This window comes from Aquarana catesbeiana, linkage group LG02 (assembly GCF_042186555.1).
Source record: "Aquarana catesbeiana isolate 2022-GZ linkage group LG02, ASM4218655v1, whole genome shotgun sequence".
NCBI classification, from domain to species: domain Eukaryota; kingdom Metazoa; phylum Chordata; class Amphibia; order Anura; family Ranidae; genus Aquarana; species Aquarana catesbeiana.
Genome location: NC_133325.1, coordinates 143,578,720 through 143,592,634, shown reverse-complemented (window position 1 = coordinate 143,592,634; position 13,915 = coordinate 143,578,720). Strand labels below are relative to the sequence as shown.

Here is a 13,915-nt window from a genome sequence, read left to right as displayed (position 1 = left end):
CTCTCTCTCTCTCTCTCTCTCTCTCTCTCTACCTTACTTTCTACTTTTCACTTCCTCCCTCTCACACTCTCTCTTCCTCTCTCTCTCTCTCTCTCTCTCTCCTACTTTCTACGTTTCTCTTCTTCCCTCTCACTCATATTCTCTACCTTTCTCTCTTTCTCTCTCTCCTACTTTCTACGTTTCTCTTCCTCCCTCTCACTCATATTCTCTACCTCTCTCTCTCTCTCTCTCTCTCTCTCTCTTGCTTTCTTCTCTCTACTTTTTATCTTCTTCCCTTTCTCTTTCTCTCTCTCTCTCTCTTCTACTTTTCTCTTCCTCCCTCTCACTCATTCTCTACCTTTCTCTCTCTCTCTTTCTACCTTACTATCTTCTTCTCTCTACCTTTCTCTTCCTCCCTCTCCTTCACTCGCTACCCCTCTCTCTTCTCTCTCACACACTCTGTAACTTTATCAATCCCTTGGTTTCTATGCCTACCCCTTTCTAATTTTTTCTTGTGCTTGTTTTGAGTGTCTCTCCCCCTATCCACCTTTCTGTCTCCCTCTGTGTCTATATCTAGCACTTCCTATTTCTTTCTCTATAGCACTTCCTATTTCTTTCTCGTAGTCTTATTCTCTTTCTCTTTCTCTCTGTCTAGCTCTCTCGTTCTAATTTTCACCCTCTCTAGCCCCTGTCTTCTCTCGGCTTAGTCTGTGTGCCCTTCTCATGCTATAAGTGGGTTTCCGGCGCCTGGCTTCCTGTTGTTAGGGTCCTGCACACTTTATCCCGAGGTGAAAAGGAAGTTCACAAGGAAACGTGTGAGGAGAGTCAGGACACAGGGGAGTAGGGTGAGAGAGAGCAGCACTGTGACATGTACAGTAGGGAGAAATGCAAGTAAGGCCCTCTCCCTAAAGGTAAACTTTACTTAACAACAGAAATAAGGCACATTTTACTACTGAAAAGCAATGTCTGCATTAATCTGCCTTAGTATGGATTTTTTATGTGTGCTTTCATTTCTATACATCACTTCTGTAGTAGCATCAGTTCTGGTACATATTCTAGGCTGCTGGAATAAAGAGACAGCAGTATATCTTAATATTCAAGTTACTGACTTCCTTCGTCATATAATGTGTTTATTTAAGGACTTCTCTGAGAAGTTAATAGGCTTGTTACAGGGCTCTTTGCCTGTAATATTTTCTCTGAATTTGATTTGTTGCTTGTCTTTGTCTTGGTGATTTTGAAGAATGTTCAATTTGTCTTGCTTCTACGTAAATGTATACAGTGGTTGGTTTTTAGAAAGATATATGGCAGAAAGAACTTAGAAGAGACTAGGGATTTAAAAGAGCAGTCGGGTCATCCATCTCTATCCCCTGCAGTGCTTCAAACCTACCACCTGCAGGCACGGACAAAGGTCACATTTCAGGGGCAAAGTTCAGGCCAGGAGATATTTAGTATGGATGCTCAGACAGCAGACACAAGTCTACTTGGCTCTTCCCCCGAAAATCCAGAGTTGCCTCTAGCAGAGATTGATTGTGACGCTTCCAAAAAGAGGCATTGGATCTTAATGGGTACAATATGATCATCATACATTTTAATTACATTCCTCTGGCTTTTCGTAGTCTTTTATCCACTTAAAAAGCATTTCCCTATAAAAGTGGTTTTCAGAATTCCTTACAAATGAGTGAAAATCCAGTAGTACTTGCAAAAGTAAGTCTCCGATTTTTAGGAAAGCTTACACATCTCTCCAGATCTTTTTACCAAAGAAAGGATAGATTCCTTACAACTGGCAGTAGTTGAAGGTGGTTTCCACTTTAAACAGAAAGTAGACCTCTGATCCCTGTATTGACAAGCAGAGGTCTTGTTCTCCTAAGCAACTGCCATTCTCCTACCACCTGATGTTTGTATTGGCTTGGAGAGCCACGACCACTATTAAAGCTAGATCAACAATCTGCATTTCCTGCTTTCATGCTGCTGGTGAAATGTGGACCTGGCCAGAGGTGAGAGTGTTCCTAAATTTAGAGGTTTGAAAGGGTTGACTTCGGGATAAAAAAAAAATTAATAAAAAAACTCTTTAAAACAGCACACAGCTTTGCACCCTTTAAAAGCAAAGAGACGCTATAATAATATACAAGTAGTCAAACTAGTCGTGTCAACAAGGGTTCACATTGGTTTTTTTGAAGGCCACACACACAAAAGTAAGGTTAACACAATTGTCCCTCTATTATTTCAGCCACAGTTTTAAATTGTATTGTAATTACTGCTGGCAATGCATGCTGTGAACTACAGCTGTAAACAGCCGCACCAGTTAGAGGTCAGCAGAGTCTCTATCATGCCAAATTAATGGGGACGTAGAGAGTGTTTAGTAGAAGGGAACGCCATAGCTCCTTACTGCTGTCCTTTTGGAAGCAAATCCCTCTTTACACCTAAGTTGTCCCTCTTTTGAGTCTGATGCACAGACCTCTATAAAAATTTATTGTTTAACTACCAGAAGTGTCATACTACACTAATTCTTTCATTCAAGCTCTAAATTATTGCATTTGGTATTTAATAAAGCCAGTATAAAAGAAAAGTAAAAATGAAAATAAAAGCACCTACAGGTGTAAGCAATCATTTTTGGCGTTTTACTTCTTCCAGGTCCATGCAGCTGGGGGAGTGGTATAGGTATGTCCTTTGTCTTAATATTTTGTGCAAAAATGTGTTCCTCTTTCTCATCTTAGCAAGTTGGGAGGTTGGGGTAACACAAGGATAAACTGTGCATTTTCTTACCCTTGTGCTCTGTTTTGTGCAGCGGTGCGAAATGACAGGAACAAAAAGAAGAAAGAGGTGAAAGAAGAGGTGGTGGTATCAGACAGCTATGAAATGCCTCCTGAGATGGAAGAGCTTATTCAGAAAGTCAGCAAAGCTCACCAGGAAACCTTCCCTTCTCTCTGCCAGCTTGGCAAATACACTACGGTAAGACCGGTGGGCTGTGAATAACTAGACTGCATAGCGGCTGCCTAACTCAATAAAATCCTCCATTTCCGACATGGGATTACAGAGAGAACAGCATAAATCTCAGCTATTTCACTACTGTAGTCCAAGATAGTCCTAAAAATAATAACATGGTAAAAATGTGGGAACGGGATTGTTGTATGAGCAGCGATGACCGTTTTGTTTTCCTACAGAATTCGAGTGCTGATCATCGGGTACAACTGGACCTCGGTCTGTGGGACAAGTTTAGTGAACTTGCCACTAAATGCATCATCAAGATAGTGGAATTTGCCAAACGCTTGCCAGGCTTCACCACGCTGACCATTGCTGATCAAATCACCCTGTTAAAGGCAGCATGCCTTGACATCCTAGTAAGTTCATTGTAATTGGTAGAACAGTTGCTGGTATACTCCTATATCCCTCTGCTCAGCCTTTTTTTTGTTTTTTTTGTTTTTTAAATGATCCTGATTCAGCATTACCTGCCATTCTCAGCAAGCAGTGCACCATTTCCTGCCCTAGCCTTCACACCATTGCAGTTCACCAAGCCTCATCAAATTCATCAGTCAGAGATAATGTCTCCATCTTATCTGCCTTTTAGTTCTTTTCTACTGCAACTTCCTATGGGTAGCCGTATATATGCTAAAATCTATGAGCTCAAGCCTCTTACAAATACAGAAGTGCCCAGCACTTTTTGGGGGTTTTATTCTGGTTAGTCAACCAAATTTGTCCTGTTGGGGAGGTCAATTAGGGAAAGTTGTGATAGTAAATAGGTATGCAACCCCCCTCTGTCACATTAAATCATCAAATGCTTCAATTTGCTGCTTGTGTGTACTGAGTCAAGACACTTTTTCTGGTGAAGAACCGGGGGGGGGGGGGGGGAGATTGTCATTTGAGTGATGTTAGGAATGAAGCCTATGTGTATATGATGCATTTGTGGGTTAGGTTTTTAGATGCCATGAGTTCATATACATACAGCAAAAAGGCAGTACAAACTATCTGTCATAAAAAAAAAACTAGGCTAAGAAGAAACCAAAAAGTGTAAATTCAAATGCTATTTTTTAAAGAAAGATGTTTCCATAATCACAAATCAAAATGAAAGTGGTTTATACAACGTGCATACAGTAGACCTTCCTAGCTCTCATCAAAACAAGATAAGAATTCGCGAAGAATTTTATTGGAGCATTTTTGGTTTCCTTTGACCCAAATCACCCATCTTTAAGGCCCCTTTCACAAGAGGCGAACTCCGTTTCCACGCAGCCCGCCTCGGTCCGCCGGCTCAGCGGGAGATCAGTCCGTTGATCTCCACTGAGCCGGCGGATGACAGGTCCCTCTCTGCTCACTGAGCGGGGAGGTGCTTGTCAGGCACCGCTGCTTGTCAGGTGCTTGTCAGGTCCGCCTGTCAGTCAAAACTGACAGGCGGACCTGAACGATCCGATCGTGTGAAAGGGGCCTTATGGTCAACTTGTGTCCTCTGAATCCATACTTCCTAAAAACAATGGGTTCCTTATGCCCCGTACAAACGGTCGGAATTTCCAACAGAAAAAGTCCGATGGGAGCTTTTCATCGTATATTCCGACCGTGTGTATGCCCCATCAGACTTTTTAAGTTCAAAATTCAGACGGACTTAGATAGAGAACATGTTCTATATTTTTCCGACGGAACAAATTCCTATCAGGAAAACCGCTCGTCTGTATGCTGTTCTGACGTACCAAAAATGACACATGCTCTGAAGCAAGTAGGGGACGTCATACATCTTGTCCCGTCGTACGTGTTGTACGTCACCGCGTTCTTGATGGTCGGAATTTGGTGTGACCGTGTGGATGCAAGACAGCTTGAGCGGAATTGCGTCGGCAAAACCGGTCGTGTGTACAGGGCATTATTCTGCACTGATGAATGCTAAAATGTTTAAAACAGTTTTTTGCAAGTTAGATATGCATATAGCTAGCCTTAAATCAGGAAAAAAAAAATAATATTTTTGTGATGACATACTGTATAATTGCTGTAGCTGTGGCTCTAAAACGGCAGTGTGGAAATGAATCAAGAAATACCTGTTTGGGTTGCACAGCTTGACTTACATTTACAGCACTCTTCACACCTTTTTAACAGATCAGAATAAAAATTCTTAGTTTCAAATATTTCCATTGATCACATAGTAATAGCAATCACATATTAGTAATTAACAACACATCTGATATGGTAGGTCAGAACAGGAAAATCTTATTTTTTTCTTCCTAGTATTCAGTCTTAATTTGTTAGATGCATGATTGTAGTTTTATCACACGTATATTTGACATTTGGATCCACATATGGTATTTTGTTTACTTATGAAGTACATTGTAACTTTATATGGCAGTTTTTATTCCCAATAAGCAACACTATTTGCATATATTTAGTTTGTATTATAGTCTTTATTCACAATTAGCGACACATTTGCATATATTCAGAAGAGCTGTGCACTGATTGCAAAGTTAATTGGAGCGCATCATTAATATTTTATTTTATAAAGCAACCCAAACCATGCCATTTTAAACGGGATTAAACCCTTTTCCACACTATAATGTTCAATAGCCTCTCCAAAAAGATGCAATTGCAGGAGAGGTGGACAGCCACCCTTTATCTCTCTGACCTGCAGAAATTACATAATACACACTATGGAGTTAAGCGATTTGAAAAAACAAACAAAATTTGCGTTGATCGTGGAATTGTTCATTTTTCGCATCTTAAATGCACCAGCTGCGACACTACATTGTGATGTTTTCATGCCACAATTGCAAGTGCCTGATCCAACATACTGTTTTAGTAAATCTAAACAATTGATGGCACAATCGTATGAGCTATTTTAAATTTTTGATCGACAGAACTTTCGTTTTTGAACTCGTCTATGACCTGCTTTAGCGGAGGTGGTTAATAATAGTGTACACAAGCCTTAAAAGAAAACTGTCACAGAAACAGTGATGTTGTCATGGCTCACCCCTCTTTTTAAAAACATTAGTTGCCTGGCTAGGTTCACACTTAATCGCCAAGGTGCAGTGCATTCAAGTACACATGATTTTCGCAGATTAACATGCACTGCATGTTTAAAATGAATGGACTATCACACACCTCATACGGCCCAGAAAGCAGACCTGAACCTTTTTTGGCAGCGCACTGAGTGCAGCGCATGGTGTTGTGCTGCCTGTTGCAGTAGCGTTCACAAGAACTCAATAATGTGAATGGGTCCTAAGCCTCGCTCTACAAGGTTTTGCGTCACTGACCTGCAACAAATAAGCAGATAATACTTTTGACTTTTTTCTTTGCATACTTGTTTCATATCAGAGACTCAACGTGATGTTAGTTAGTGGATCAGCATAACTAGCGTTTTCAGAAGGACGTCAGCAATGGCAATTCCTGTATTTTTCTTATGACTGGTTTGTATTAAAATGTATGTCAGAGCAAAGTTAAGAAAAATAACATATTCAGTACATCTCTGCAATACATACACATGTTTTTATCCCCTAAAAACACTGCAAGTACAGAAAAATACCTGCTGACGTGCAGGATATCCAGTGTGCTTCTAACTTCCTGTTAAAACTGACAACACACTACCCTTGCTGCACTAAAATGCCAGCCAGTTGTCATAATTATCAACCCTTCTTGCTGGCATTTAGAACTCCACCTATTTCCTACCCTATCCATACACTGATTTCTTTCCCAGCAAAACAATGCTGCTGTTTTATACTACATGAACACTTTAAAAGGAATAAAATGAATGCTGGGACATGTTCTAGTGAGGGAGAGGTGTTTGGTATTAAATTTTGTTAATGCCTAGACATACCCTTTAAGTCTGCCTGATGACACTTTGCCTTGTCAGTAGTACTCATATGAATAAATGTATTGTGGCTGATGCCTCTAACTGGAGTCAAAGTGCATGTTCCTCCATACACATCATTTGTATAATGTCAAAGATTTATTTGTATAATTTGTATGTGCTGACATTTACAAAGCAAACTTTATGCTTTAATGACAGATGCTGCGAATTTGCACACGTTACACCCCAGAACAGGACACCATGACCTTTTCAGATGGACTGACCTTGAACCGGACTCAGATGCACAATGCTGGTTTTGGTCCCCTTACAGACTTGGTGTTTGCCTTTGCTGGTCAGCTGCTCCCATTGGAAATGGATGACACAGAGACAGGACTCTTGAGCGCCATCTGCCTAATCTGTGGAGGTATGACACATATTTTGAAACCTATATTTAGTGTATGTGTATCATTTTTTGTGAAGAAGCATGTTTTGCCACAAGGGAGAAAAGTTAACATGCACAAAGAGAAAATCAAATCTATAAACAGTATAGTTTCAGTAATACTGGCAAAAGAGTAGCTTAGGCTTTTAGCTAGCTGCCAAAATGTGTTATTAGACCCTAAACAATATAAGTAATTATATGTTTATTTTTGATTTAAAGCGGATCTTTACCCAAAAGTTCCACTTGTCTGCCCCCCTTATTCTTTAGGTTTTGGCAGTTTATTTTTTTTTTGGAGGGGAGCAGATACCTGGTTTTGACAGGTGTCCACTCCCACCTCCGATTGGATCACCGCGGCGATACGAGTGTAAGTTCGACCCCTTCCTTCTTCCCCCACCAACCTTCTGGGACACATCGCAGATCCCAGAAAGCTGCGGCACCATTCACAAAGTGCAATTGCAAATGCGCAGTTGGAAGTGGGCTGTGGAGCCGCAGACAGTCACAGGTGGCTTCCCAAAGTAAACATACCATCTCCTAGACCCAAACGTTCAGGTATGGACAGGGCTGGATCGCTGGACAGATGAGTGTCCGCAGCTACAGTATTTGTAGTTACATATACAGTTCTAGCCTCAGATAAAACTGTAGTTATACCACTCCCCTGGAAAGCTGCTCCCTCGCTTCTGATCCACAGATCAATGTATTCAGAAGCAGTGTTAAAAAAGGGACATGTGGCAGGTTTTTTGGTGATGATTTTTTTGTACATTTAATCGTTTATAGTTTTTCACAATGCCCCTTGCATTTTATAAAGACTTATGACTACTAGATGTACTGGAATAAGGAATTTTATTGATATTGGAATATATGAGATCAGTAAAATAACTGTATATGTTTTAATATATATATATATATATATATATATATATATATATAAATTGTGGCAGTGTGGCACCCAACCAGGGTGATGACGCAGGATTCTCAATCAGGCAGGTTGAGGGGCTCCAGGGGAATTGCTTAACTAGGAGAAAACTGGCTTATCAGTTTCCTCGTTGTTTAGGAAAATCCATTTTGGGACCTGGAGCCTGGGGATTTCTTAGCGATCTGGGTGGGATGAAATCCCCAGTCCTGGTTTTGTGAACCACCAGCTCACTGACTGGTCAGGTGTGGGCTGGGCTATTAATAGACACCTGACCAGGGTTCTGGGCTCCGCCCTCCCGAAGAGTCCAGGCTGTAAGGGAGAAGCCAGAGGAGTGCTTGTGTGCACTGGTACAGACTGAGAGCCAAGCCTGAGGTAGGATTGCCACCTCACCTCTTTAAAACCGAACACATATTAATTACACAGGTTCTGTGGCTGATTTGGTGCCTTATCTGCATTAAATTAGGCTCAGAACCTATATAATTCATATGTGTTTGGGTTTAAAGGGATGAGGTGGCAACCCTAGCCTGAGGGTTAGAGCAGCGAGGGGCTACTATCTATGCAAGGAGTGTTGACAAGAAAATGGTCTGTGAGAGACAGACAAGGGCCTAAAGTGAAAGGTCACAACTGCAATTTGCAGGTGTAAGCCAGGAGGATGGTGAAAACCCCCTGCGAGGGAAACCTTTTGATTTAGTTTTTGGAGCTTTTTGATCTTTCTTTAATAAAAGTGGGCCAACAAGCCCTGAAATGGAACTACTTGGTGTGGACTGTACTCGCTAGCAGGCACTACACTTAAGCTAAACAACCCCAAATATTAAAACATATACCCTGTTTTCCCGAAAATAAGACCTAGTGTGATTGTCAGCGATTGCTGCAATATAAGACCTACCCCCCAAATAAGCCCTACCCTGTTTCCCCGAAAAATAGGCCTACCCTGAAAATAAGACTTACAAGGACTTTAACTAGGGCTTATTTCGGGGGTAGGGCTTATATTGCAGCCATCACCGTCAATCACGCTAGGTCTAATTTTTGGGAAAACAGGGTAGTATGTATATATATGTACAGTATCTCGCAAAAGAGAGTACATGACTCACATTTTTGTAAATATTTTATTCTATCTTTTCATGTGACAACACTGAAGAAATTACACTTTGTTACAATGTAAAGTAGTGAGTGTACAGCTTGTATAACAGTGTAAATTTGCTGTCCCCTCAAAATAACTCAACACACAGCCATTAATGTCTAAACCGCTGGCAACAAAAGTGAGTACACCCAGGAAAATGTGAAAATGTCCAGATTGGGCCCAATTAGCCATTTTTCCTCCCCGGTGTCATGTGACTCGTTATTGTTACAAGGTTTCAGGTGTGAATGAGGAGCAGGTGTGTTAAATTTGTTGTTTTAACTCTCACTCTCTCATACTGGTCACTGGAAGTTCAACATGGCATCCCATGGCAAAGAACTCTCTGAGGATCTGAAAAAAAGAGTTGTTGCTCTACATAAAGATGGCCTAGGCTAGAAGAAGATTGCCAAGACCCTAAAACTGAGCTGCAGCATGGTGGCCAAGACCATACAGCGGTTTAACAGTACAGATTCCACTCAGAACAGGCCTTTCCATGGTCGACCAAAGAAGTTGAGTGCACGTGCTCAGCATCATATCCAGAGGTTGTCTTTGGGAAATAGATGTATGGGTGCTGCCAGCATTGCTGCAGAGGTTGAAGGGGTGGGGGGTCAGCCTGTCAGTGCTCAGACCATATGCTGCACACTGCATCAAATTGGTCTGCATGGCTGTCATCCCAGAAGCAAGCCTCTTCTAAAGATGATGCACAAGAGAGCCCGCAAACAGTTTGCTGAAGACAAGTAGACTTAGGACATGGATTACTGGAACCATGTCCTGTGGTCTGATTAAACCAAGATAAACTTATTTGGTTCAGATGGTGTCAAGCGTGTGTGGCAGCAACCAGGTGAGGAGTACAAAGACAAGTGTGTCTTGCCTACAGTCAAGCATGGTGGTGGGAGTGTCATGGTCTGGGGCTGCATTCGTGCTGCCAGCACTGGGGAGCTACATTTCATTGAGGGAACCATGGATGCCAACGTGTACTGTAAAATACTGAAGCAGAATATGATCCCCACCCTTCGGAGACTGGGCCGCAGGGCAGTATTCCAACATAACAACCCCAAACACACCTCCAAGACAACCACTGCCTTGCTAAAGAAGCTGAAGGTAAAGGTGATAGACTGGCCAAGCATGTCTCCAGACCTAAACCCTATTGAGTATCTGTGGGGAATCCTCAAACAGAAGGTGGAGGAGCGCAAGGTCTCTAACATCCACCAGCTCTGTGATGTCGTCATGGAGGAGTGGAAGAGGACTCCAGCGGCAACCTGTGAAGCTCTGGTGAACACCATGCCCAAGAGGGTTAAGGCAGTGCTGGAAAATAATGGTGGCCACACAAAATATTGACAGTTTGGGCCCTTTTTGAACATTTTTATTTAGGGGTGTACTCACTTTTGGTTGCCAGCGGTTTAGACATTAATGGCTGTGTGTTGAGTTATTTTGAGGGGACAGCAAATTTACACTGTTATACAAGCTGTACACTCACTACTTTACATTGTAACAAAGTGTCATTTCCTCCATGTTGTCACATGAAAAGATATAATAAAATATTTACAAGAATGTGAGGGATGTACTCACTTTTGTGAGATACTGTATATATATATATATGATACACAATGGGATATTTAATTGGATCACTCAGAATCTGGTACAGCTGTGCATGGTAGCCAATCAGCTTCAAAGTTCAGCTTCTTCAATTAAAGTGGTTGTAAAGGCAGAAGGTTTTTTATCTTAATGCATTCTATGTATTAAGATAAAAAGCCTTCTGCATGCAGCATCCCCGCCCCCCCAATACTTAACTGAGCCCCCTCTCCATCCAGCGATGTCCACGAGTGCGTTGGCTGTCCGAGACTCTCCCTCCTGATTGGCTGCATTATATTCAGATAGCCAATCAGGAGAGAGAGGGGGCCAGGCTGAACCACAGCTGAATGGATACACGAAGCTGCAGCTCTGCTCAGGTGCACCCACAGCAAGCTGCTTGTTGTGGGGGCACTCAACAGGAGGGAAGGGCCAGGAGCTCCAGCCAGGGACCCAAGAAGAGGAAGATTCGAGCTACCCTGTGCCAAACCACTACACAGGGCAGGTAAGTATAACATGTTTGTTATTTTAACAGAAAAAAAAACAAGACTTTACAATCACTTTAAGCTTTGACAATAAAACCTGGAACCTGATTGTTTTATATGCAGAGCTGCACCAGATTTTGCACTGTCCAGTTTTAGTAAATCAACCCCAAAATTCTTTAGCAAACTTACTGTTGTCCAGTTATGGTTTACATGTACTTAAGGTCAAAGCATTACTGCAGCCACCATAACCAGGGTGGCATAGAGGATTGTAAGAGCTTATTTAACACATTAAGTTACATGATATTAAGCATTGGTTTTGATTTATTTCCTGTAGATCGGCAGGACTTGGAAGAACCAGAAAAGGTAGAAAAGCTTCAGGAGCCATTATTGGAAGCGCTTAAATTTTATGCTCGAAGGCGACGACCTAACAAACCCTACATGTTCCCACGCATGCTTATGAAGATCACTGACCTGCGTGGTATCAGTACCAAAGGTAATACCCAACAAAATGAAGATACATGTATTCTGTGTGTGAATTACTAGGTGTATACAGGGATGTGGGTGACGTTTTTACAGGAAGTTTAGTACTGCATTTTCAGTGTCCAGCTAAAGTCTAGTGGGAGAAACCACCAACACCTTTGTACGTTTGCAATCTGCTCAACATGTGTCCTAGCTAAAGTAATAATTACAGAACTCTTTTTCTATATTTGTTGTAAGGAATACAAAAAGAATTTTATGCTTCAAAATAAAACCAGTTCTTCCTAAGGCCTCTTTCACACGAGGGATCCGTATGTCCGTTTTTCATCCTTCCGTTTTCGGATGAAAAATGGACATACATGTATCCCTATGGAGCGTCGGATGTCAGCGGTGACATGTCCGCTGACATCCGACCCGCTCCGATCCGAAAAGTGTAACGGAGGAAAACCCTACTTTTCCATCTGTTTTCGGATCGGGTGACGACGGACGCTACGGTCCGTCATCATCCGATCCCCCATAGGGGAGAGCGGCGCTCTGACAGGTCCGTCGCTGCACAGTGTGGAGCGATGGACCTGTCATCTTTCTGCTCAGCGGGGATCAGTGGAGCGATCCCCGCTGAGCAAGCGGGTGTTCACGGGGCGGATCATCACTGATCCGCCCCGTGTGAAAGAGCCCTAAGATTTACAAAGTTCTATACCCAGTGACTTTTTTACTAGTTGCATAGAACGTTTCATGTGCATTGTGCATATTTTTCTTTGCTATCTAAATCTTGTGTGCCCCTTTTAAAAAAAAATGTATTTTAATAATTTTTCGCTTTGATTAATTTTGTGGTGTGTACACACAAGTCAAGTATTCTAGAGCGTTATTTACAATAGACCTTATGTTACTGTATATATTAATGATATGCAGTAGTGTAAAAGCTGGGCAAATTTAGCAAGAATGTGTTTTGTAGAACTCTGTGTACAGTGTTACTGTGAAAAAAACATGTCATTATTTGCTCTGCAAGTGAAAAGATTTGTAAAGAATTGTTTCATCAATCTCCCATTATTTTATGACAGGTGCCGAGCGGGCAATCACATTAAAGATGGAGATCCCAGGACCAATGCCTCCACTGATCCGTGAGATGCTGGAGAACCCAGAAGCCTTTGAAGATGGTGCTGACACTCCTAAACCCAGTGAACCTCCGTCCAGCAATAGCAGTGAGGGCAGTCCTACGGAGGAAGACAGCAGTGGTTCCAAGACCCCTTAGCCATGCTACACAAGCAGGGGAGGATGCCCTGCACCTTGAACTTTCTCCAAGAGCCATTTTGGCTTCACCCTCTGTTATATGAGGCATTCCAGGGTGAGCCAGTCAAGCAGGGTGCCCTGCCTTGCTTGGTGCTCGATACTGCTCTTATTTACTGGTGCAAAAAAACCTTACTCACTGAGAGGACTGGGATGGGACTTCTATTACAATCAGTAATGCTCCCAACACATCCATAGGGGACTTCAAATATGGGCACTGCAATTTTTCCCCAAATAAACAATATGTAATGGAGCGAATGATGCTTGAAAGTGAACTGGAATGTTTCCAGGAGCCCACTCTGCTCGCTCAGTATTTTGCCAAAGATTCCTATGATCATTGATCCTATGCAGAAGAGACTGTGAGACCGGAGTGCAAGCTGGTGTGTTCAGCGGTATCAGCACAAGAGATAACAACTTTCCTCCATAGGTCAGAAGCACATTGCTCTGTGTGTACATATGCATATACTTATATATACAAGCACACATATATATACATATATGGATGTGCATCATTAAATATATTTGCTATTGCAATGTTTTTATGCTTAAATTTTTTTCATTGGCTAAACGAGGTCATATGACTACAAATAAAGCCTGTTATACTTATAAATCAGTGTATGTGAGTTAAAATATAAGATCAGTTGTATGGCATCATCTCTTTATTCTATTCATAAGTGGGTAAGTCGTGATGATGAATTCTTAGGGCACTTTCATTCTGGTTCGCTTCAAAACTGGCAGTAAAATGCCTATGCGTTAATGAAGAGTTTTTGCTACACTTCTGCATCGTTTGCAGTACGTTTTTTAAAGGACATGTGACTCAAAAATTGAACCAAAAATGCTTAGTGGGGGCGTTTTTGAGGAGCTATTGATGCAGTTCCCATTCATTTCAATGGAGAGG

The 13,915-nt window shown here is 41.9% G+C and overlaps 1 protein-coding gene across 7 annotated transcripts in view; it reads left to right on the top strand.

Moving 5' to 3' along the window:
- Nucleotides 1–13,627, top strand: part of RARG (retinoic acid receptor gamma) — a 292,426-nt gene extending 278,799 nt beyond the window's left edge. For 5 of the 7 annotated variants that reach the window (XM_073613571.1, XM_073613573.1, XM_073613572.1 and 2 more), the window contains 6 exons: nucleotides 2,611–2,637; nucleotides 2,765–2,928; nucleotides 3,141–3,317; nucleotides 6,953–7,157; nucleotides 11,591–11,749; nucleotides 12,792–13,627. In XM_073613571.1, the coding sequence (XP_073469672.1) occupies nucleotides 2,611–2,637; nucleotides 2,765–2,928; nucleotides 3,141–3,317; nucleotides 6,953–7,157; nucleotides 11,591–11,749; nucleotides 12,792–12,982 (923 nt within the window). In that variant the 3' untranslated portion in view covers nucleotides 12,983–13,627. The remainder of the gene's footprint in view (nucleotides 1–2,610; nucleotides 2,638–2,764; nucleotides 2,929–3,140; nucleotides 3,318–6,952; nucleotides 7,158–11,590; nucleotides 11,750–12,791) is intronic. The other 2 variants (XM_073613575.1, XM_073613577.1) reach the window with 1 other exon arrangement.
- Nucleotides 13,628–13,915: the final 288 nt, after the last annotated feature.